Here is a 23,825-nt window from a genome sequence, read left to right on the forward strand (position 1 = left end):
CTCTCTTCTTCTTTGTAAGGAGATTTAAAATGTTTATGGATATATTTTTTGTAACTACTATGAAACAAAACGTAGAAAGGAGTCTAAAATACAATTCCCAGAATGCGTATTGGCACATCAACCAATAAGAATCGTGCTGCAACCAGACGTTTGGTTTTTAGCCAATAAAATACAAGAAAGCTGAGCGATTATAGGAAGACTCGCAACATATATTCTGTCCGGCAGTCTAATGAAAGCTGATACTTTTGAGCAACCTCACTGTTATTTTTACGGTGATAAAACTTCTGTCAGTCCCGTTTTTTGTCTCCGGTTGTGGCGTGCTCCTTGTTGACGTTCATGACGGTTGCTGACGGTGTTTCCTTAGCGCTCATCATGCCTGTCCGAGCAGAGTGCCACTGTCTAGCCGGTGCGGCCTGTCCATCCTCGGCCTGTCTTGTTCCCCCTGCGCCTATCAACACCCAGCAGCCCGGGGTGGCCACCTCTCTGCTCTACAGCGGCGCTCAGTATCGGGGTTATCAGAGGAGCAAAGGGAACTCGTATGATGTCGAAGTTGTTCTGCAGGTATTTTGATAAATATATGGGGTTTTTTAAATCCTAAATTTAGCTTGATTAATGTTTTTCTTTTTTTTTATTATTCTTATATTTTGAATGTTGACTAAAAATAAAATTTTGACCTCTGTCTAAAAAGTTAACATTCTGTGCACCAGACTGTCCAAAGATTGTTGGCACTATTCTAGCAGCCGATGTTTTCTATTCCTATTGAATAGGAATGAGAGCATATATAACTTAATGCTTACTAGATTCTGTGTTTAAAAGGGATTCACTACCTCATGCTGTCATTTTTACGTCATGCATTTGCACTTTTTATGTCAACCCCTTGGGACATTATGTACCATAATCTGTTTGCGTTGGACAGCATGTGACGATGGACGACTCATATTTGTGTGGATACCTGAAGATCAAAGGCCTGACTGAGGTAAGCTATGCAAACTAGGTCAGGTGTAGTAAGACTGACCTTTATGCTTCCAAAGGCTGAACACTGACTGGTTCATGCTTGCTCCAGACAGGCTGAATCTAGAGAAGGTGAGATTGGTTAAGGTGAGATATTTTCTGCCCGATACGTGTTAAGTTATGCAACATGTAGAACCACCTTTGCTCAAAGTGCTCTGTCTGTGAGAGGATCTGCAGTTTGGAACTAACTTCCTGTCAATTTAAAGTCCGTAACCAGTTTTAGTATGTTCAAAAAAAACAAACAAAACTCTGGTTATTTCAAAAACAGAACTGTGTCCATGCTTAATGTCTCACGTCTCACTGTTTTATATGCATGATGGCGTATATGTTGTCAACATTATGTTCTGCTAAATGATTACTACTTAAACTTTTACTTAGCAGCACTTGTGCCCATTTAGGGACAAGTGCTGCGAATTAGCTGTTGCTATAAGCACTATGACGCAAACATGGGACTGCTGTTCTGTTCAGTTTTTGTCGATGTGCGTCTGTCCCTATCAAATAAACTTAAATAAATAAATGAATAAAAGGTCCACAGGTCGGAAAGTAAGGTTGGTGTGTGGAAGACGAGCAGTCATGTTAATGAATAATGGTCAAATTTGAGTGTTTGTTGTATGAAAACAAATATTTCTCCTTTCTGAAGATCATTTTTCATTCACTTGAAGACCAGAAGGTTCAGCGTGTCATCTTCATGATGTCATGTTGTTGGTAATAAACATTGTCAAAGAGATGAATATATTTAAGTGCAAAATGTGCGCATAAACTTTAGAACAAAAGCAAAAGACTTTGTAAATATGCTCACTGATATTATTTCTTATTCTACTGCATAATCATTAATCCGTTCCTTTCGGCCTGTGATTTTTCAGACTAGATATGTAAAGCTTGACCTCTGTTCAACTATCTACATTAAATTTATTGGGGTTTTTTTATTGTTGTTATTGTTATTTATACTTTAAGTTTGAATAAAAAGATGCAAATATGATTTTTAGAAGGGTCTGGGTAGTTGACCTGAAAAATATGTGTTTACAGTTTAACAATATGAACCTTTTTTTTTCTTGTCCATTTATATTTTGTAGGAGTTTCCGACTCTCACAACCTTCTTTGTTGGTGAAATAATCAGCCGCAGGCGGCCGTTTTTAACCCGGAAGTGGGATGCAGACGAGGATGTGGACAGAAAGCACTGGGTATGTCTGTCCAGGTTTATTTATGTTTTCAGCATCACCTTTTATAGTTTTACTAATAAAATCTTTGTCCACAGTTTCATTCTTTTGAACCAAATTTGTACTTGACATAAAAATAATTAGTATTTTTTTTGTGCCTGTTTTTGTACTCGTATTTGGCATCTTTTACCTGAATTTTGGAGTCTCGTTTACATTTCAGATAATACATTTTTAAAGAGTATAGGTTTAAAAAAAATGTGTTTGAACCTGTTATTGATCCCCATATTTCCTGTTCTCTTAAAAGGGGAAGTTTCAGGCTTTTTACAAGCATGGCAAAACCTTTAACTCGGACAACTTCGACTACAAGGCGTTGGAAAACAGTGATTACATCTTCATGAGGTGGAAGGTGAGCAGATTTTTCGTCACCGTTTCTCTAAATTGTTCGAACTACGCTTCGGCTTCAGCTGCTCTTGGTCTTCCAGGAGCAGTTTCTTGTTCCAGACCACACGATCAAAGACATCAGCGGCGCCTCCTTCGCTGGCTTCTACTACATCTGCTTCCAGAAGTCCACAGCCACCATTGAGGGCTACTATTACCACAGGAGCTCAGAGTGGTAATAAAAGTGAAATTCCCACAGAGAAAAGTTTTTTTTTTTTTTTTTTTTTGGGAGACAGTTATAAATGTGAGTTTTTATATTTCATTTCTGCAGGTACCAATCACTAAGTCTGAATCATGTTCAGGAGCGTAGTATGCCTATTTATGAATTTCGGTGATATGAAGAAACTCTTTGTCAAAAGACGGCTAGTACCGCCCTGGAGCTAATTGGAACGTGACGCCACAACACCGATGGATAACCAGTTTTCCTCTCTGGGAGGAAGCTAACAAGTGGCCAGGTGCTCATTTCCTGATTTGCAAATAGGAAAGCACGGATTGAAGAAGAGCTGGACAAAAGATCGATGAGGCACGAACAGTCCAGACTGAGCGGCTGACGAGAAAAAAAAAAGACAATTTGTTTCTTGTTTGGCTTTTTTACTACTGTTATTCTTTGCCATCAAGTGTTTTTTGGGGGGTTTTTTGCACTCTGTGTTATTGAACATCACGATAGATCACAATAGATTCTTTATTATGGAGACACGTTGCACTTTTAGTGGAGGTTTGCAAAGGAAAAGGCTAATTTTGTTCAGCGATGGAAATCTTATATTTAATAGAAAATATGTTTAATTACCCATAGTGATTTATTTGGTGGTTTGTGACTAAAGGATTCTATGATAACTGAGATGGGTTTATTTTATGCAAGATGACGAATGATTTTGATAAGAGAATGTTTAGTTGAAGTGAAACAGCTGAACGGGTACCAGCTGGATCAGAACGGGTCGGCGATAATCCTGGTTTCCTCCCACGGTTTTATATGCAAGCCAAAGAACTTGAGTGGAAAGGTTTTTCCCTTGCCTCTTAAATGTTTTAATTTATTATAATTCAAACTGCTGCTTTATTTTACACCAGAAGGTGTTAATGATTTGTCAAGTAAATAAAATATTTCTGAAGTTTTCTAGGTTTTGGGGGTAAGGACAAGAAAACGTTTGGTGACTTATCTTCTGGGAGTTTTAGGGTTTATTTAAAAAAACAACAAAAAAAACGGTGAAGGTAGTAAGGAAGTGACAAGTAGAAACCTAATATCTTATTTTTTAAAAATTCTGTTGCCTTACACCTGTAAAGCTTTTCTCTTTAAAGATGCAGTTTTCCGGGATAATTTAGTGCAAATGTTTGGAAAATATCCTTTCGTCGTCTTGTTGGAGTCCTTTAAATTTTCCTGACCCAGGATGATGTAAAAGCCAAATTGCGTTTGGCCTTGGTAGCTTCCAATTTTACAGCTGGGTTAAAGAAAGTTTCTTTCAAAGCAGTGCAATGAAATGCATAAACGCAATCAGAAAATGTTTCTTTTTTCTTTTTAAATTTATTTATTATGAACCATGTAACAAAACAAACTTGTGCAATGGAATCAAGCAAATGTCTAGGAGAGTATCTCAAAGAGGGTGTTTCTAATTTGACGAAAATGTTGAGCTTTGTGAACATTGAAGTTGAATAAACTATTTTATACAAATGTTGGCCCTTCAGTTTTCTAAGACAAAAATAGACTAATTACTTCTTGTAGGGTGCCCCGGGTTATTATCTTTTGAATTTTGGATATTTTCTGGAATAATGCCAATGGATGAATCCTAAAAAATAATTGTAATATGTAAAGAGCAACAGCAATACTCCTTTTCACTGATGGCATCATCTAAAATGGTTCTTATAATCAATGCCATTCATGTTCTTCCATGACATCTCCTTAAAATCCATGAAATTTTACATAACACCCGTTCTTTATATAAAGTAATTATTATATATTCTGGACTTTTTCATAAAATTCCTGTTTTACTCTCAGGTGCTGAAATTCTGCCGCTAGGTGGCAGCAGCCACAAAGTCAATCAAGAAACAACCAAAGTTTTAAGTCATTCACGATCTGGAAAGTGTTGGATGTGAACTTGGCGCAGATAGTTTTGCGCTAGGAATACCTTGGTAGTTGGCATGACGCTCCTGCTCTAGAACCAGAATGTTGTGGTATCATAATTCTCTGAATTCGTTTGACTTCTTCATTGGTTTGTAATATTCTAGCTATATGAAATATTCCTAAATTTTCAGGTTGAATTCCCAACATGAGGCAGGTCTAGTTTTTTGGTGGACAGCAGAAGCAGGGGCTTAATTTAATTAAATAATATGGCAAGTAATTTGTACATAATAAAACTTAGACTGGATGGCTATTTATCCTTAGTATATTAAATAATTTGAAATGTCTATTTTGTATTTACCAAATTATCTTAAAATGTGATGATCACATTCAATATGCTGCTTTATTTTAGGATTTGTTTTGAGTGCCAATAAGAGTAAAGTGAGATTTATTTTACTGCCTAAATATACTGAGGAATATATTTTTATCGGCTTTTATATACATGCTTCACTTTCTCAGTGATTCATTCTAAAATTTATTTATTTAAAAGAACACAAGAGACATGTGGGACACAGTTGGTTATTTTGCATAAGAACAGTTTATTATATTTCTTGTGTAGTATTTGTAGCTGCCAAACAGGAAAATAAAACTGTCTTCATCATCCTAACTGCCATAAAGTAAAATCTATTTTTAGACAGTTTATTTTATAGGAAATTATTTGAGCTATTCTCTTCCTGTAAGGGCACATGTGAGAATAATTACAGTGTTTCTGTGTTTATAATGGCTGAGGCTTCACTCTTTTGTCATTTCTACTTTTGGTTTCATCCAACTCGGTTCTAAGAAATAAACTGCATTCTGAGCAAAACTGTAGACAAAAGCCAAATATTTTCTCATACCATGCCACCTCCAAACCCAGCATCTTAGCTCCTACTAAGCCAACCTGATTGATTCTTTACATTTCTCATTGTCAGCCATGCTGGCATTGGAACACTGCAGGAATTCCCTTTATGCAGACGGTCGTTGATTGAAACTGCGTGAGCGGTCCAACCACGCCTGTGTGTGGCGGAGGAAATATAAATTCACCTGCACGACGGCCTCCTGCACATTCCTGAATGAGACTGAGAGGCATCTATTGCACATGATCTCCTGTCCAGCCGTCCAGTTGTCATGGGGTCTGAGCGTTTTCCCATCAGCATCCGTCTAACCGGAGTCCTTCAGAAGGAGAAGAACAAAGTAAGGAGCGACTGTGTCTTTGTCTGCAGGAAATAAACGTAGAGGAATTTTCTGCTTTAAGAATATGGCGTATCTTCTTTCAGATGTACATAACATCGGTGCTTTGGTCGGATCAGAATGAAATTGTAGTTTACAGAAGCTTTGAAGATTTCAGAGAAATGCATGTAAGTACTAAACTCTGCACTATTTAGTCCCTGAGCTTGTGCTATATGACTTATTTCATTTTTCTCTCTCTCTCTTATAGAAACAGCTAAAGAAGAAGTTTTCCTCTGGAAGTAAAATGAAAAAATCTGACAGAATCCTCCCTAAATTTCAAAGTGGGTGAGATTAAACTACACTGCTCAAAAAAATAAAGGGAACACTTCAGTGTTCACTTAAATGTTAAAGTGTTCCCTTTATTTTTTTGAGCAGTATATAAATAATAAATGTCTAGCTGGATACAGTTGGAATTAAATAAGTATATATTTTTGTTGTTCAGGCAAGCAGAAGAGCCAAGGCAAGGGGCCTGATAAATCACTGGCGCCCCTTAAGTATTTGCAGAAATACTGTAATGAACTCCTGAGCTGTGATCAACACGTCTCACAGTCTGCTGACCTGGCAAAGTTCTTGCAACCAAATGAGAACGAGCTAAAACCAGAGTTCACCAAAAACAGGTAGGAGTTTATTCTGCAACAGTTGGAGCTGTTGAAATGCATGCAATGAGACGAGAAGAATAGGAAAAAACCTTTTTAAAAAATCAAGTCAAAGAAAAATATTGCTACTTCTATTAATTAGTTGCCATGCTTAATTACAACAGAAATGTGTCATTTTCACATAGTTTGGGTGTCCTGTCTCAGTTCTTGAGACACCATGAGACACCACATCCACAAATCTGTCTCATATTAAATCAAGTCATGTGAAGTTTTCACATTAGGAGGTCATTGTCACACATTTAAAGAAGAAACAAAAGCTTTTTGTCATTAAAATCGCAACTAAATATTCATTGTTTTGAAGATTTCTGAACTTCCCAATTATCAAAATGAGATCACTCCTACCAGAGATCTTTCATATTTACTGAAAGGCATCTAGACAAAAAAGATCATTTTGGTGCCATCATAAAAAACAATGACATTTCAAAGGTTCAGGAGAAGCACTTGTGATAAATAGAAGTTTTCTTTTTTTTGTGGCTGGATCTGATAAGTACAGACGGGACATCTTGATTTGATTTGAAGGGAAGATAACAGGTGAAAAATTTCACCTTCAGTGTTTTTGTGTGCGCTACAGCACACGGCGAGGAGCGTTACTGTAATTAGATCTGATTAGAGAAGCTCACAAGTACGCGTTGCGTAATTCCCATTTCCGGATGAAAAGGCAACTTAAAAGCTTTGCTTTCTGATTGCACAACAAACTCGATGTCTGCAGATGAAAGATACAAAAATAGCTTTGTGTATTCGCCTTAGCATCATCATCATGCCGTCCGAGGACGAGATCAGGAGCTACGGGAGACAGGAAAACAGCAGCGGCAACGTGACCCAGCCGTTCGTCACAGAGACCTACAGATGTATAGCCCCATACGAGACCAAAGACACCAAAAACAAACCTTTCAAAGTAGCTGTGAACGAGATGCTTGACGTTCTCATCAAAGACAAAGCAGGTGAGCAAAGCACAACTCGAGCAATGCTTAGAACATTCCCAATCCAATCGGGGGATCCCGTGAATGCGTGTGCAGGGTGGTGGCTCGTAGAGAACGAGGAGAAGAGGATGGCCTGGTTTCCTGCACCCTACCTGGAGAACCTAGACGATGAGGAGGACGAGGAGGAAGTGCACGGTACACCATCGAGAGGTACACGCACAGAAACCAACATCCTGACAATATTAGTTGATGAGTTGGAGGAGATTATTCCTAAAGCTCTTTATGCCTCCCTCAGGGATGCCTTACACAGTTGCCAAGAGCTACAACTCCAAAATAGAGGATGAAGTAAGCGTGAACATCGGTGAAGTGGTGGAGGTCATACGGAACCCGGATAATGGCTGGTGGCTCGTAAGGTAACATTGAATCCTTCTACAAGGCAAGGAGGTGTCCTTAATTACTGTTATATGGGATCTGTAATGTTTGTGATTGCTCTATGGAAGCATTTGAAGTTTGTCAGAGTATATCAGTGTATATCAGCATTGCGAAGATCAACAAACACACCTCACAGGTCAGGGATAAACTTGTATCAGGTTTAAAGAACGTTTAGGTTATGAAACAATATCCAAAGCTTCGGACATCTCAAACAGTTTTAGTTTTGGGCCTATAAGCAAAACGCTGTGTATCGCTCTAAAAAAACACCCCCTTTGTGGAACATGTGGGCGGCTGTCTCGTGGTGTGTGGACGCTTTGCATCAGAGAGGACAGGAAAACTGCTCAGAGTTGATGAAAAGAAGCAATCCAGGGAGAAATCCTGAGCAACAGAGCCTTAAAATTAACTGATCAACGCATAATTGTGTGACAGTAAGGCCCAGTCAAAGTCCAGAGCTAAAAGATGTGCAGTTGTAATTGGCCGGAAAGGTGGTTCCATAAAATATTGACCTCTGAAGGCAATTTGGGTGCACTAGTTTTTATTCATGGGCATCAGATAAATAGGGGTTGCATGTAAATGCACACTAGCTTTAAACGTTTTGTAGAAACATGCTTGTAGTATATTTTGTTTTTCTGACTGGTGTTGGCTCAGCTCTGTTATAGTTAACATCTGCATGTCCTCTTATCTTCTCTGCCTTTTGACAGACACAAAGGAAAAGTGGGCTACGTCCCGTCTCTGAACCTGCAGCCCTACATATACCCTCGGGTTCAGATGATGTCTCAGTATAATGTCCAAAACTCCTCCTCTCTCCTGCCCGCCTCCTCCGTCTTACACCACAGGCGTTCCTATGGCGACCTGTCCCAGCATCCTAACTCCAGGCCCATTTCCCCCAGCTTCATCCCAACAGAAAGCATCCACAGGTCCCAGTCTCTGAACCGGTTGTCCGAGGAGCCTCACGCTCAGCCTGCAGTGAGCCTCCCTGCTCCAGCACACAGGCACCCCACCTCCCCAATGTCTCCACTGCAATCCCCTCTTCCGGTCATCCTGGTGCAGAGTGACGAAGAGCAGGAGGAGAGCGGACGGATCCTCAAAGCAGAGTCGGTAGACAGCTTTGAAAGCGACAGCTTCAGTGACGACGACGCCCTCGCCATGTCCGCCGGCTCGTCCCTCAACCTGAGCCACGGCGCCAACGACCAACAGCTGCGATTCTGCCGCACGCCACAGCCCACGGCGTCCAACTGCCTCAGCCCAACGAGCAACCCTCAGGGAACTCTGCTGCCCAGCGTCTCCGACCCCAACCTCTACAAGGGGCCCCAGCCCCCCAAGGTTCCCCCGAGACCCCGGGCCCAGGAGATTCTCACCCGCTGCTCCTCAGTCACCTGTAAGAATGCGACTAAAAGCAACCCGTCACCGACTTCGACTGAGGTAACAGGTCGATGAAAGTTAACGCTCTTTTGTTATTATGATGCTATTGACTGCCTTGGAACATAAAAAATAAAATAAAATAAAAAATTATATATATATATATATATATATATGTATATATATATATAAAATAAACAAGTAGCCACCAACAACTGGATGTATTTTGTCTGAATGATTAGGTGCTTTAAATTTTGTATCAACTCTCATACCGGACAACCCCCCCCCCATCTGATATCTGTACATATTACATTCAGTTAACTGTAGAGATGAAAATGAATAAAATGATCTTGTGGGTTTAATACTGAATGCTTTTGTGTCATACCTGAAAGAAAATGTACAAAACATGGAGTCTTCACATGTAAAAACATCACAGTGAGAAGAGTCTCCTTTTTATACTTTGATATTTAGATATCAAATAAAAGAATTTCTACCAGATTTGAACATGCAGACTCATTTTTGTCCATTGTTCTTTGTGAAGTAGGCTGGATTAACTTAATGAGGTTCTGCAAACATCAGTTTTAAATTTTTTTTAAATTAAGGTCTGGACTTTGACTGGACCATATTAACCCTTCCACTGTCTATTTTTAGTTGTGTTCTGGATATAAAGCAAACCTCTGTCTCAGTTGCCAAGGACAGTAAGCCCGAAATACGCAACACTAATGTTACAAAATGTGAAAAAGTTAGAGGGGTATGAAAACTTATGCAAAGTACTTTGGTTGCACAGATAGAGCTTGAGGAGTCTAGACTTTGCTTCCCAGAGATGAATTTAGACTTAAATAGGAATTTCTGCTTCTTCCCCAAAGCTTCCTTCAGACATTTCTGACGGGTAAAACTGATATCCTTTGAAATGCAGGAGGCTTCAAAAAACAAACAGCAACAACATCCTGTTAGACAACAACTCGTTAGTTTTTATTTAACTAAAAAAAAAACCAAGCTGGTTGTCTTCAGGATTTGTTTTTGTGGTTTCTTCATTGGTTGATCACAATTTGCTCTCTAAATTCTCATAATTTTACTTCAAGGCAGAAAACTGCTTTTTGGTTGTTGTTGTTGTTTATTTATTGAAGCCTGACTCATGTTAGGTTTGCAAAAAACAAAACAAAAAACAAAACAAGTCTGCTTAACAATCAGACAAATAATGGGTAAAAATAAAAAGTCAATATTTAGTTCAAAACCTTTACAAAATAGGCCCATAGAAGAGATTTATTTATAAACATATGAGTCACTACGTTAGAAATATGTTTGACTGTTCCTTTGCAGGTTACATGAGGAAGCTGCAAGTTTATAATCCTGTAAACAGGCGCTATGCACTGCTGCATACCTTCTAATTAGAGTCGGCTTTAAGAAAAATCGCCCTGGCACACGGCCTAGACGCTTATGCAATCAGTTCTTCCTCTCCAAGGCCTCCTTGATGTTACGTGAAATGAAATCAGGATGATTCGGTCGTTTTGTTTCCCGTCTAAAACCTGCATAGCGGAACTGATTAGGGGCTCAGGCAGCACAGAAATGGTTACAGTGAAACCTGTTATCTGCTTCGCATCAATTCCCCCTTTGTTTCCCTGACAGCCGCAGTCAGTCAGTCAGTCAGTCAGCTAATGATCTGCAGAGTTAAACCTTGGGAGGTTTCCTTCTAGAGGCGAACTTATTGATCCTGTTAGCTTAAAGCCTGGAGTCGGGGAGCGGATGAAATCGGGAGATTTTGCATCACTTGCACTACATGATCATCCTCCTCTTCCCCCTCTGAGCTCTCCTCGCTCTCTGACTGGCGGCGCCCGTTGGTTTCCCCCTTTTTCTCCCGTGCGTCGTTAGCGGAGGCTTTCTTCGAGGCGCTGATTTCTTCGGCCTCCTCTTCATCTTTCACCACAAAACCAGACTCCTCTTCTTGCTCTCTATCCCCGTCGTCGCCTCGGTCTTCCCTCTCATCGGTGCCGCCTCTTGCGTTTTCTTTATCGAGGAAAAACGAGGGCTGCGTCTGCGTGAGAGGAGCGGTGTCCATGTCTTCGTCCTGCTCCATACTAGACGAGATGGAATAAAATTGATTAAAGATCTAGTTCGCAGAACGTTTGAAGTAATCACTTGCAGCATTTCCTGCCAGCAAGTTGAGACTGGGAAACCTTCGGCTAGGTATTTATGGCTTTGCAAAAATGCAGCTCAGCTAGCAATTCTTGGACCCTGTGAAGAGGAAACACTGGCACAGAGTCTGTGTCATAATTCATGTAGGAGGCAAGCTGCACGTACTCATCAGGAAGTAAAGTTATTGGAAAGCTCTACATAAGGCAGCAGTCAATACAGAAGGATTTCAAACTGAGGAGGGAAACAGCTCACCCAGATGAGGCTCCAGCTACTCGCATTTTCTGCCACATGTAGTTGAGAAACATGGACGCCTGCTGCAGGCGGCCGATCCTCTCCATGTGTCTCTCTGTGGGAAGAGGAAGATGAATAAATAATAATAATAATTTAGTAAATAAAATACATGTAAGGATCAAATTAAGGTGTCAATATGCCTAGTTACTGATTAAAATACAACAAAATACTTCAACTACGCTAAAGGCTGTTTTATTATTATGATTTCAACAGGAAGGAGGATGAATAACTAGGGTCAAGCTTTCCACTAATAAAGTTTCATGCTGCCGTCTGTCTGGCCTTTGTGTTTCTAATAGAGAGCAAAAGGTTTTCTACCTGCACACCTGCCATTAAATTTACATTTCCAGATCTTTCTTTGATTGTCTCTGTTGGGCTATTGGAAGCTAGGATGCCGCGTTTTATGTTTTTATATTCATTAAACAGATCAGAATAAAGAACTCAGACAAGTTTCAGCTCTAAGAAAAACCCGATCTGTGCAATTTTAACTGCTTTCTGTTTCTACACATTTAAACACACTAAATATCAGGCTCGTTGCACTGCCAGTGTTTCACTCCAGATGTAACACTTTGTATCCATTTTGCCGCCTGCTGACCTGTGTACGGGATGAGGCCCTCCAGGTGCGTCCGGGCTCCCTGGAACTGCAGCAGCTCCTCGGGCGGCAGGTGGGTCAGCAGCACCTGGAGGACCGCCTGGGCGTCCAGACAGTTCCTGGCGTTGGTGTTCCACACGACACAGTAGCGCAGGAGCGACTCTGAGTGGGACAGCAACCAAAAACATTAGATTGTGAAAAAAAAACAAAAAAACACATATCAAACATTTACTTGTTTGTGGATTTAGAAAAGGTGTTGCTCAGCTTCTTCTTCCTTAACTTCAATATTTGACATGTAATTAAGGTCAAATGTTGGATGGAATATGCATTAAATCAATGACACAAGACTCTCTATGTCCCGTATAAACATAGATACAAAGACGCAGACAAAGACGTTATTTTTTTAAAGATGAGAATCAAAGGGCCTAAGAATTAATGAATATATAAAACTTTCTGATATGGTGAAACATTAACAATGTGTCTGTTTTAGGTGTCTGTTTATCATTAGAAAATGAGCATATTTAAGACATTAATTGCTTCCAAATAAATCAAGCTGCACTTATGGTCTGTTTCAGAACCTTCCAACAATCCAAAACAGATTTATTTGTTTGCTTGTTACCTTTTTGATCTACTCGCAGCCGCAGCAGCGTCGACTCCAACAGATCGCTGCTGTCCTCCACCTGACGAATGGCTAAAAGCAACGCAGCAAGACTTCGATTAGCAGCCGGGTTTAAAACAAACTGAATATTTTGCACACAGAAAACGCACTGGCTTCTTATTTTATCAGATAAACATACACATGATTTTTTATTTTTTTAAAGCCGTTCATAGAAGGATAGTTTGTTGAGATTTCTGCAGCAGGTTTTCCTCCTGTCAACACTCAGAAATCTCAACAATAAGTCATGAACACGTTTCTTCACTTCCTGTTCAAATTCTCTGGTACTTTTGCAAAACAACAGCCATTGTTAGGAAAGAGTTTATCCCCTTTATGCTTCAATGAATGAGTGAGTCAGTGGGAAGCCATTCGTGACAGACGGAAAATAAAAGCAGCGCAGTGCAAATACGACAAAGACATTTTATGTGTTTACTTTGTGTAGGAGGAAAACAGAATGAAGGTTGAAAACACAAGTTAAGGTCAACCTGACTACCTTTGATGACAGTGAGCACCGTGTGAGGCTGGTCCAGCGAGATGGCGAGACCCAGGGCCTTCAGGTATTTCTTCTCGTGCAACAGGTTGGACAACTCCTGCTGCCTTTAGACACAATGGGGAGAATAAAAGCCTGAATTTGGGGTTTTTGTAAACTTTAACTTAAGCCATAATTATCAACATGAGCAGAAATAAATAGTTGAAAATCAATCAATATGCCCGAGTTTCCCTTTTGAACCGAGTTTCTGCAATAAATCAGCCCTTTGATGATATTTTAATTTAGATTAACTTTGTAAAATATACCATATCACAATCTCCATCACAATATTAATATGTGTAATACAGCAAATGCAAAGGACGATTTGGACGCGATATTTGATCAGATTATTTGCAAGTGTTATTCGTTCAAATTCTGTTTTTCCAATAACATTTTTTGATAGATTTAGGAAACTTTGGGTTAATCATAATTGAAACTATTACAGTATACAACAATAGTATCACAAATAAAGCTTTCCTGCTATCGCACAGCCCTTCACATCGATGGAAATGTTCAGGAAAGACATGGCGATTTAACAAATAAATAAATGTCTGCAGTTTTGGTTAAAGTAAGAAGACGGGGATCAAGCAGCTTGATCTGTGACACAAAATAAAACAAGTTGTTGTCCAAGTCTTACTTCATTATCTGGTCCTCTTGTTTGGCTTGTTCCTCTGCCAGCTCCACTTTAGTCACATCCTAATGATGCAAATAATGACACCAGCATGAAAAACATTTGTTTTATAGAGAGTAAGAACTGTATGGTATATTAGTGAACCTAATCCACTCTGACCTGCTTTTTTGACCATCAGTGACCTCTGAACTCACCAGCCACACTGTGATGTTTGAGTCTGCTGAGCCTGTGACCATCTTGTCATCCTTACGGCTGCCGTGGAGACCCCACACTTTGTCCTGGTGGGCGTCCAATGTCTTCACGCACTCATTGGTCTTTATGGTCCACAGCTTCACTAAACCGTCTGAGCCGCTGAGGGGAGAAAAAGTCAATCAAGAAAGGTTTTTATGCAGCTGTGTGTATTGAAGACAATATAAAAAAGTATCTTCAAAAAAGCTTTAGCGAAAATCTCACTGCTTAGCATGCATACTAATGTATCAATTATGCTTTTTGTCACGTTATTGGGGCTGAATACAAATGCAAGCCACACTTTTCAGATGTTTAAAAATCAGATTCCTTCTATTAGATATTATACACTACATTTTGTTCTGATCCGTCACATAAAATCCCAATAAAGTTGGAGAGAAATGTGAAACAGTTCAAGAAGTATTAAATATTTCCGCAAAATTCTGTGTTGCTGGCCTTAATTTCTTTTTACACAGTCATTCTTTACAAACACCACAATGCAGTCAGACGCCGATCTCGTAAAAGGACTCAACAATAATTGTGAATAGAGGTAAGTCAATACCTGGTCAGCAGCTGGGTGCCACGGCTCACAAAGATCACTTTCAGAACCGACGCATCATGGCCCTCAAATGTCTTAATAGGAAGTAATTTGCAGAGCAGTTCTGTTATCTTATCGTGCTTTAAATCGAAACATGCATCATGACAGACATGTGAGATGCCGTGACGCTGTCCCACCTTGAGGCAGCTGAAGTCCTGCAGGCCCCACAGTTTGGTGGTGCCGTCTGCAGAGGAGGAAGCTAGGATCTGGTCCACGGGAGAGAAACACACACTCCAAATGCCCCGTCGGTGGCCCCGAAACACACCCAGGAGTCCCAGGTTTCCGTCCCCCGACAGGGACCAGAGTTTGGCTGTGCGGTCCTGCGAGCCGGAGGCCAGCAGTTTGTCGTTGGGAGACACTGAAACACTGTTTACGTCCTGCAGAAACAATGAAGAAGAAAACAACAGGAATCAGCTGGAACGGAATCAAAAAATAAAAAAGATAAGAGTTCAGCGCCCTGAAGATTAAAATTAGTTAAAGTAAATATGTGCTTCAAAGTTTCTGTTCCTGACTGAAATAGATTCTTATTTGTGCAATCAAGAGTCGCTTCCAAGGTAACAGGGCATGACATTTTCACAATGTGTTAAAAGGAAGGTGACTCAGGAAAAGGAGAGTTAGGTGACCTGGCACAGATAATACTCTGATTGTTCTTTTGTTCGTCTCATGCCAGAAAGTGTGTGTGTGTGTGTGTGTGTGTGTGTGTGTGTGTGTGTGTGTGTGTGTGTGTGTGTGTGTGTGTGTGTGTGTGTGTGTAGCGGGAAAAACCACGATGTGGAAATTTTTCTTTCCAGTATCAAGCTGATGGGAGACGAACCCAGGAGTGAGTAAAACTCCAAAAATGATTATGTATTTCCTTCTGAGCATGAACCAGTTTCCATGACGACAGACATCTGGACTTGGGATTGTAGCCTGCTTTGGGTACAGAGCAAGATCTTGTTCTACAAATAAAATCTGTATCCACCTTCTGAGATTAATAATAACAATAAAAAACCACATATCAAACATTTACTTGTTTGTGGATTTAGAAAAGGTGTTGCTCAGCTTCTTCTTCCTTAACTTCAATATTTGACATGTAATTAAGGTCAAATGTTGGCTGGAATATGCATTAAATCAACGACACAAGACTCTCTATGTCCCGTATAAACATAGATACAAAGACGCAGACAAAAGACATTATTTTTTTAAAGATGAGAATCAAAAGGCCTAAGAATTAATGAATATATAAAACTTTCTGATATGGTGAAACATTAACAATCACTCTTAAAAAAAATTACACAAAAACTGCACCATTATTATAATATTGGCACCCTCGGTAAAAATGTGCAAAAAAACCAACTAATTATTGGAGCATCACAATCTCACATTTTGGGTTCCGACAAATTTCCATTTCAAGATTTTCTAATTTTCCAGACTGGTTTCTGGAGTTTTACTTTTATTTACTTTATTAACTATCATAAGGTAAAGTAGTATTTCTCTGTTTTCCTTCTGCAACTGGATACATTTAGACAAGACATAAAATATATACAACACAATACAATAAACAGACCATAAAAATACCATGATTTAAATTATTATTTTTTTTTTTTGTCTTGTACCTTGTCATGTGCCTTCTCTGTGCTGCGGGGGCTCAGCTGATGGATTTCTTCTCCGGAAAACTCGGCTGGCAGATCCCACACCTTCACAGTGCAGTCCTGGCTGCCGGTCACAACGAAGGACGCTTTCGTCCTGGACACCAACAAAAATTGAAGTTCATTCAAACAACATGTGTGTGTGTGTGTGTGTGTGTGTGTGTGTGTGTGTGTGTGTGTGTGTGTGTGTGTGTGTGTGTGTGTGTGTGTGTGTGTGTGTGTGTGTGTGTAAGGGAGACGAGAAACCTCAGCAATCAGAGAGCAGCTTTACCTGGAGCAGCCTATGGAGCCGACAGCATTAGTGTGGCTGGATCCCTGAGCTACACATCGAACCTGACCGTTGTCGCTGTCCAGCTGCCAGACACGCACTGACCGGTCCTACACACACACACACACACACAAAACAGCATGCAAATGTATATGGCTTCTCAAAAATCTGTAGGTGCATGGGCTACATGACGAAACAAAGTCAGAGTTTGTGTTTACCTTTGCACAACTTGCAAATAGAGAGCCTTTTTTGAACACATCCAGAGTGAGGACAGTATCTGAGGAAGATAAGCAAATAAAACAGAGCAGTGAGTGACAAACATCTTCATCTAACCTGCTCAACAAGTCATAAACCGGACTATTAAAGACCTGATTTGTTTAGATTCTGGCGCTGCACACACAGATTTTATTGCTTTTCTTTTGTGCAGAAAGAGTAACTTATTTAAAATTCTGACAAATGTTTGACGCCTTTTTATTTGTTAGCTGCATGCTCGTAAAAATAAAAAGATTTGACTCCAAACAAACTTACAAATAATCTCAGTAGGGAAGTTAGAAAACTCTGTTAATGCTCATATGAACACTTCTGTAACTTACTGGCTTGTTTTTGGAGGTAAACAACCAGAAAGTAAAAGATCGTGACAGAACTCAGTGAATCAGGTGGATGTGATTCTCATCCAGCTAAAGGACAGGCGCTGCCCTCTGCTGGTCGCTCACCTGTGTGCCCGTAGAGAATCTGGCAGCTGTTGGTGAGCAGCTGGAAGACCTTCAGCTGACAGCTGTTAGTGGCCACCACGATGTGAGTGTCGTCTTTACCCAGGAACTTCACGTCCAGCACCTCGTCGTTGTAACCCACAAACTACGAGAAAGAGACACGTTTCCACGAACTCCAACATAACCAATATCTGCTAAATCTATCAGCTATTATCTTAATACAGCAAAAATCTTAAAATAATCCGACATACAACTTCGAGTTTGAATTAACACAAGTATGTACAAGGAAAATCATACATACACCCACTTTAATATTTGGGTTAATTTTCCAGATGGTTGCAAAGAAACTTTGTGCTTCTTTTAATCGTCAACCAGCATCTGGACTAAAGATTTGAGCCATCTTCTACAGAGAAAAGGTGGAACTGATCTGAAGTGAATGTTTTCATTTTTAAGAACGTTATATGAATATTTCTAAGGTTTATCATCCGCCTGCGTTGTCGATTCCAAAATGGCATCACTTTTCTGCTGCAACACCCAACTGTGTCCAAGTTTCAACCAAACAGGTGTTATTCAAGGTATAAGGTCAAAGGTTACAAGAACGGTAGCATAACCACTGCAATGAACAACTCTAATAAAATTCTTAATTAAATGTGTGCCAGTATTGTGTTTTAAACAATCTAGATGATTTCTGTTCCTTTTTTTTATTATTGTATTTTTTTTGCTTTTTTTTTAGCAATAATAGAATAATGGATCAGGCTTCCTAAACAAGACAGCACATGCAGCATGAGCCATGCATGTAATCAGTCAATAATAAGTAAGCCCCAGTACTGACTTGCTGCTGTGTGGTGAGACTGGGCAGCTGGTAGAAGAGTATGTTGTGCTCTGCAGTGACCGTGGCCAGTCTGGAGGAGGCAGGCAGGTGGAAAAGATACGTCAGACTGCGAGGGTTGTCGTCCTCTTTGTCTTCCTCAGAGGACGGCGTGAGGGTCGAGGGAAGGCTCTGGGTATAAACACAGCGAGCAGTGCTTGCCTCCCACACTCTCAGCACACCTGCAGGGAAAATTGAGAGTAAAGGTGAGGCATGGAGATATAAAAAATGTATTTAAAGACAGTTGTGGATCAAACCTTTGCTTCCAGCAGTGACGAAATGCAAGCTTTTGCTTTTGACTCCGATCTGAGATAAGTCCGTCTTCTCAGGCAGCAGGACGACTCCCTCAACAGCCTGGAGGGAAAAACAAACAAACACTAAGTTTATTTTTACTGAAACAGAAAAAAAAATGGGAATGCCTTCTCACATCTTACCTCGTAAACAGGAACGGTTCTTTTAGCCTGGCGAGATTTGAGGTCCCAGACAGTGCAGATTTTATCCCTCCCAGAACTACAAGTAAAACATCAAGACGAATCAGTGCTGCGTCCGAAAAGCAGTCGGGTAATTAAAAACAAACTGCGTAGGTGCTGGCCGATTCCTCCCTACCTGACCATGGTGTGACCGTCTCTGCTGAAGCTCAGAGAGGTGACGGCGCTGTAGTGGCTCTCCAGGACACACACACACTGGCTGGAGCGCAGGTCCCACAGCCGAACGCCGCAGTCCACAGACGAGGAGAACAGCTGCAGTCGGCTGATGTCGGGGTGGAACTGGACCAAGCTGCACAAACACACAGGCGAAAGTACAACGTTTTGTTTTTCTAATCATGATTTTGTTTGACTTGACGATGTTCAAACTTCACAGGGTGTTGCAAAACTATTCATACCCCTCGAATTTCTTTTTTTTCATATTTTGTCATATTACAACCACATAATACCCAAGACATGCAGGTCCACCTAAACTAACAGACCGAGCAAGAAAATTATTAAGCAGAGATGAACTGCAGGATGACTACCTCAGATATCCAACAAGAGGTGCAAAGGTTTAGTTACAGATATGCGTTAGAATGGTCTAAACCTAAATCCAGTTGAAAATCTCCAACAAGACTTGAAAATGTACGTTCACAGAGGCACTCCATCCGATCTGAGCTGCTTTATAAAGAGGAATGGGTCGACTTTCAGTCTCTAAATGAGTCAAGCCAGTAGAAAGACTTTAAAGGACTTGCAGCTATTTGAAAATTATGATTTTTTTTTACGCTTCACAATTTTGCACCATTTTGTGTTCATCTTACCCTATAAAGTCTTAATTAACTTTTTGCAGAAGTGATGTAAGGGCATGATGGCACATGAAATTGTCTGTTTAATCCTCATTCTTGGACATTGTTCATAGTAACAGACACTTACTGTACTACACCAGATGATCCTTTGAGGTTGTGAGTGCAGTACTGCTTAACCACATCCCAAACTTTTATGGTAGCATCACAACCGCCTGCAGGACAAACACAAATACGTTTTTTTTTTGGACGATGTAGCATAGATCAGGTGATATGTGTTCACATCATGGCATTGCTGACCTGTGGCAAGTAGGGTGGAGCTGGGGTCAAAGGTCATGCTGGCCACAGGGATGGTATGAATGGCCTTCCAGGAGCGAGTGCAGGTACCCTGCCTCCAGTCCCACTGCTTCAGCAGCAAAGCTCTGCTGGCTGTCACCAGCAGCTGGAAACAAAGGAAACATGTGTTTCTGTTTTAAAACCTGATCTGTTGATATGCCATGATGCTTAGGAGAAGTATTCACTACTGACCTCATCATCACAGCTCACTGCAAATGATGTGATATCCTCTTGATCATCCTATTTGGACAAAGTTAGGAAAGAAAAAGAAACACAAAATGATTTTTTTATCTCCGATTGCATCTAAATGTAGTTTATTTACATTAACAAAAAGCAGACATTTACATACAAGCTGTTGTGTTTGTGACAAAGAAGCACAAGGGAAAATGTCTGGGAAAAATTAAGTTGCCAAAAATAGTTCATAACAAATTCAATATTTAGCCGAAGTGACTGATAAAAGAATTTCAGTTGAGATTTGCTTTATTTCACTTTGAGCTCGAATGTGACCAAGTCAAACTACTTTATTGTTATATTTATGCTTCAAAGTCGATATGAACTCACATGTTCCACACAGTGGACGATCTTGCCAGTGCTGATCTCCAAAACATTGACACGGGATCCACATGTGCAGAAAATGTACTTCTCATCTTTGCTGATCTGGGGAAAAAAATACATATAGACAATTTCACATTTAGAGCACAATTCACCCTCCAACCACACACAGCTCAGCTTAGACAAACTCCTCAGAGCTCACCTGCACTTTCCCTCCTTTGTAAAACGGCTCAATTTTGCTGGAAACAGCGTAACTGAAATGACATTAAGACGGAAATCCATCAATGAGAGGTTACAGCTTTCTATCATACACTTTCGGTCGAGCTAGCTGTCTTCAGGTAAGAGCGACACAAGATAAACTTACTTCGTTTTGAACTGCAGGGGTGTGTTCGCCATAATGATAACCGGAACCTCCAAAAGCAGAATATTTTTAATAAACAAACACGATATAAATCACCGGTTTCTCATTTCACACGTTGACTACAGCCACCACAATCCGTCCCGCATGTTGCTGCCCGTGTCGCATGCGTTGTACGCCATCTGAGTGAGCGGAGCTGTGATTGGTCAAAAGTTCAGGACGTAAACACTACGTACAGTCCTGTTAGAAGGTACGTACGCTAACTCGTCCGCCACGTTTGTGGAGGAGGTTTACATGGAGATGCTAGATGTTTCTGAGAATACATTATTATCAATAAATATATGCATAAATAATAATAATAAAAAACTTTTTGTTTAAAAATATGCCACTTCAGCAAGTTGAATAAAATGCACGATGAACCCCTCTCCCATCCAGAGGTTTACTGAAGATGGGGTGTTGAAAGACTTGTTAATATGTAATCTCAGGTGTCCCTCTCCAATATGGCGGCTTCATTGTCGTGCCAACCTGTTTGTTACCTTTGCTAGAAAATAAACATTATCCCAGACCTAACTCTGAAATGTTTTTATATTACTGAGTAAGCAAAGTTTCTAAGATTACTGTAGACAGATTTAAAATATTTTATATGGGCTCAGTCACAACAATAGGCAGGTGCAGCTTTTAAAAATCCCCGTTAGATACGGGAAGCTTGAGTTTGATGCTAGAACAGCAGGGAAAGGACGCTGCCTACAGTAAAAACTAAAGTCTCCAATTTTCCGGGCGCACTCTCTTCTTCATGTTCTGTCAGGAATGTTCATGTGTGTGTTGTATTGATAACAAGGGTGTGTGTCTGTGTGTGACATGTGAGAGATCGATAATATGGAGTAAAGCAGCGCCGAGAATGGAAACACCATAAGGGACGAGGAGTTATCATGGTAAGTAAGCATCAGTTTATTTGCTTTAGTTGTATTTTATTTATCTATTTATTATGGATACCATAAACAAATTATATTTAAAAAATTTGAAACATGGGCAATGGTAAAATCTCTGGGAAAGGAGAAATTTGTATTTTGCTCTAACTAAAAAAAAGCAAATACTTCTTTATTATTACAATTCATATTTGAATTAATTAAAAACTTAACAAGCTAAACATGATGTTAAAATAATAGGAATTAGTTAATGACAAAAAGGGAAGAAAATTGCTCTGTATAGTGTTTATTTTTGTTGTTGTAATCATGTGATTGGTCATATGATTTTCCAGAACAATTCTGTTTTGTTGTCCCTTCCTTTATGCCAAAGTGCTGTTGTAGGGAGCTGTGGGGACATGATGTTAGAGAGAACACGTTGCTTCATCTATGATTGCTCTCAGTTGTTTCAGTTTTCCTGTGTTGCTTTTATTCCATAACCAAATGTCCAACAAAATCGTTGCTATAATAAAGATTTGATACTTCACTAGGCTGACCCAGACGTTTCAGCACAGAGTGGGGGCTACGATGTGGAGCTGTTTGTAGACCCTCCAGACTACGATTTGATCTGCACCATTTGCCAGGGCGTCCTCAGATGTCCAGTAAGAAGTGCATGCCACCATATCTTCTGCAAGAAATGCATCTTACAGTGGCTGAAAAGGTCTACGACACTTTACATTTAATCAGTTTTGAAATATGAACTTTTAATTTATTGCTCAAGTGGAGAAGCAACGACAAGCTGATATTTATCTTGTGCAGACAGGAGACCTGCCCCTGCTGCAGGAAGCCGGTAAACCCAAGCCTGATCTTTGTCATGTTCAAGCTGAGCAAATCGATTGGACGCTTGAAAGCAAAGGTAGGAAATTCAAACCAGTTTAAGCGTGTTTGTGGACTGTCATATCACTTCAATATCTTATTAGCTTAAGATTATTTTAAAGGGTTTGTCTACCCTATACCCTATATGACTGACTTCTCAAACAAACTTGACGTTGGGAATGTAATGCTTAATTTCACATTTGCTTGGCATTAATTCAATCTGAGTTAATTCCTTTGTTTCCTGAGTTACTCTGCCAAATATTGTGTGCCTAATTTAAATTATGTAATTGTTAAAACAAAGATCTGTGTGTGCATCTCTGTCGCAGTGTAAAAACGAGATCCGTGGCTGTGCAGAGACCTTTTCCCTCTCAGAACAGTACTGTCACAGCATGACCTGCCTGTACGAGCTCATCCCCTGCCCGTACCAGGGCTGCAGGGCGCAGCTCCTGCGCAGGGACATGGACACCCACGCGCGCCACTGTGAGCACTGGCGGCAGCCCTGCCACATGGGCTGTGGGACAATACTCACTCACAGCACCCAGACTCAGCACAACTGCTACAAACAGCTGAGGCAGGAGTACGAGGCCAGGCAGAGGAACCACAGGGCTATCGCCACGGCCCTGCATAGGAAGATGAAAAAGATGCAAAGCACCATGACCCACATGAAGAGGCAAATAGGGTTAATATGTGAAAGCCTGGAGGTAATGGATGACCTACATGAGGTGGAAGAGGAAGTGGACCTTGGAGAGAGCAGCGGCAGTTCCAGTGGGACTTCAAGCAACAGCAACTGTTAAGGGAGAAAATTGCTCTTGTGTTTGTTTTCTTCAGGTGATGTGCTTAAAATGAGTGATTCTTTGGCTTGTTTGTTCTGTAGCCCCAATTATTTCTTTAATAAATTATTCAGTATTAAATTGTCTGTGCATTTTATAGCATTAGGAATAGAGAATGAATCCATTTGTGGTTGGTTGATAATTATAACAAATACTTTAGATTTAGAATTATGAGTACTTTCACTATTTATGAGCCAAGCGATACAAGAAAAATAATTTCAGCAGGACTAATAAATTAATAGAATAAAAAATAATTATGTATAGTAAGAAATTATTATAGCATT

General features: G+C 40.2%; 4 protein-coding genes across 7 annotated transcripts; 3 read left to right on the forward strand and 1 right to left on the reverse strand.

Annotated features, from left to right (window-relative positions):
* The first annotated feature begins 25 nt into the window (after positions 1–25).
* Positions 26–4,269, forward strand: gid4 (GID complex subunit 4 homolog). 3 transcript variants are annotated; one of them, XM_081609958.1, is made up of 6 exons: positions 46–561; positions 917–976; positions 2,085–2,192; positions 2,473–2,574; positions 2,657–2,781; positions 2,878–4,269. In XM_081609958.1, the coding sequence occupies exons 1-6, from the start codon at positions 337–339 to the stop codon at positions 2,939–2,941; spliced, it is 684 nt and encodes a 227-aa protein (XP_081466084.1). In that variant the 5' UTR covers positions 46–336; the 3' UTR covers positions 2,942–4,269. The 3 variants fall into 3 exon arrangements, with proteins under 3 accessions (XP_081466085.1, XP_081466084.1, XP_081466083.1); XM_081609957.1 differs by having other exon boundaries at positions 79–561; positions 2,651–2,781; XM_081609959.1 differs by lacking the exon at positions 917–976 and having other exon boundaries at positions 26–561; positions 2,651–2,781.
* Positions 4,270–5,756: 1,487 nt separating this feature from the next.
* On the forward strand, positions 5,757–9,411 carry noxo1a (NADPH oxidase organizer 1a). 2 transcript variants are annotated; one of them, XM_081609954.1, is made up of 8 exons: positions 5,757–5,889; positions 5,973–6,053; positions 6,134–6,206; positions 6,368–6,542; positions 7,329–7,522; positions 7,598–7,711; positions 7,797–7,914; positions 8,635–9,411. In XM_081609954.1, exons 1-8 carry the CDS (start codon positions 5,824–5,826, stop codon positions 9,368–9,370), a joined length of 1,557 nt encoding a protein of 518 aa, XP_081466080.1. In that variant the 5' UTR covers positions 5,757–5,823; the 3' UTR covers positions 9,371–9,411. The 2 variants fall into 2 exon arrangements, with proteins under 2 accessions (XP_081466080.1, XP_081466079.1); XM_081609953.1 differs by having other exon boundaries at positions 7,329–7,711.
* Positions 9,412–10,514: 1,103 nt separating this feature from the next.
* On the reverse strand, positions 10,515–21,156 carry tbl3 (transducin beta like 3). Its single transcript, XM_081609961.1, has 23 exons — positions 20,940–21,156; positions 20,778–20,829; positions 20,585–20,680; positions 20,216–20,263; positions 19,988–20,129; positions 19,818–19,902; positions 19,024–19,194; positions 18,852–18,927; positions 18,675–18,771; positions 18,382–18,599; positions 17,553–17,694; positions 17,058–17,116; positions 16,843–16,949; positions 16,539–16,668; positions 15,081–15,320; positions 14,908–14,978; positions 14,315–14,471; positions 14,127–14,185; positions 13,454–13,557; positions 12,925–12,996; positions 12,309–12,467; positions 11,678–11,771; positions 10,515–11,367 (listed from the first exon to the last, which is right to left on the reverse strand). The coding sequence occupies exons 1-23, from the start codon at positions 20,969–20,971 to the stop codon at positions 11,007–11,009; spliced, it is 2,772 nt and encodes a 923-aa protein (XP_081466087.1). The 5' UTR covers positions 20,972–21,156; the 3' UTR covers positions 10,515–11,006.
* A 286-nt stretch (positions 21,157–21,442) lies between these two features.
* On the forward strand, positions 21,443–23,622 carry rnf151 (ring finger protein 151). Its single transcript, XM_008416812.3, has 4 exons — positions 21,443–21,865; positions 22,387–22,556; positions 22,655–22,751; positions 23,038–23,622. The coding sequence occupies exons 1-4, from the start codon at positions 21,863–21,865 to the stop codon at positions 23,503–23,505; spliced, it is 738 nt and encodes a 245-aa protein (XP_008415034.1). The 5' UTR covers positions 21,443–21,862; the 3' UTR covers positions 23,506–23,622.
* The last annotated feature ends 203 nt before the right edge of the window (positions 23,623–23,825 follow it).

Source organism: Poecilia reticulata, chromosome 8 (genome assembly GCF_904066995.2).
Source record: "Poecilia reticulata chromosome 8, P_reticulata-male-v2, whole genome shotgun sequence".
NCBI lineage: Eukaryota > Metazoa > Chordata > Actinopteri > Cyprinodontiformes > Poeciliidae > Poecilia > Poecilia reticulata.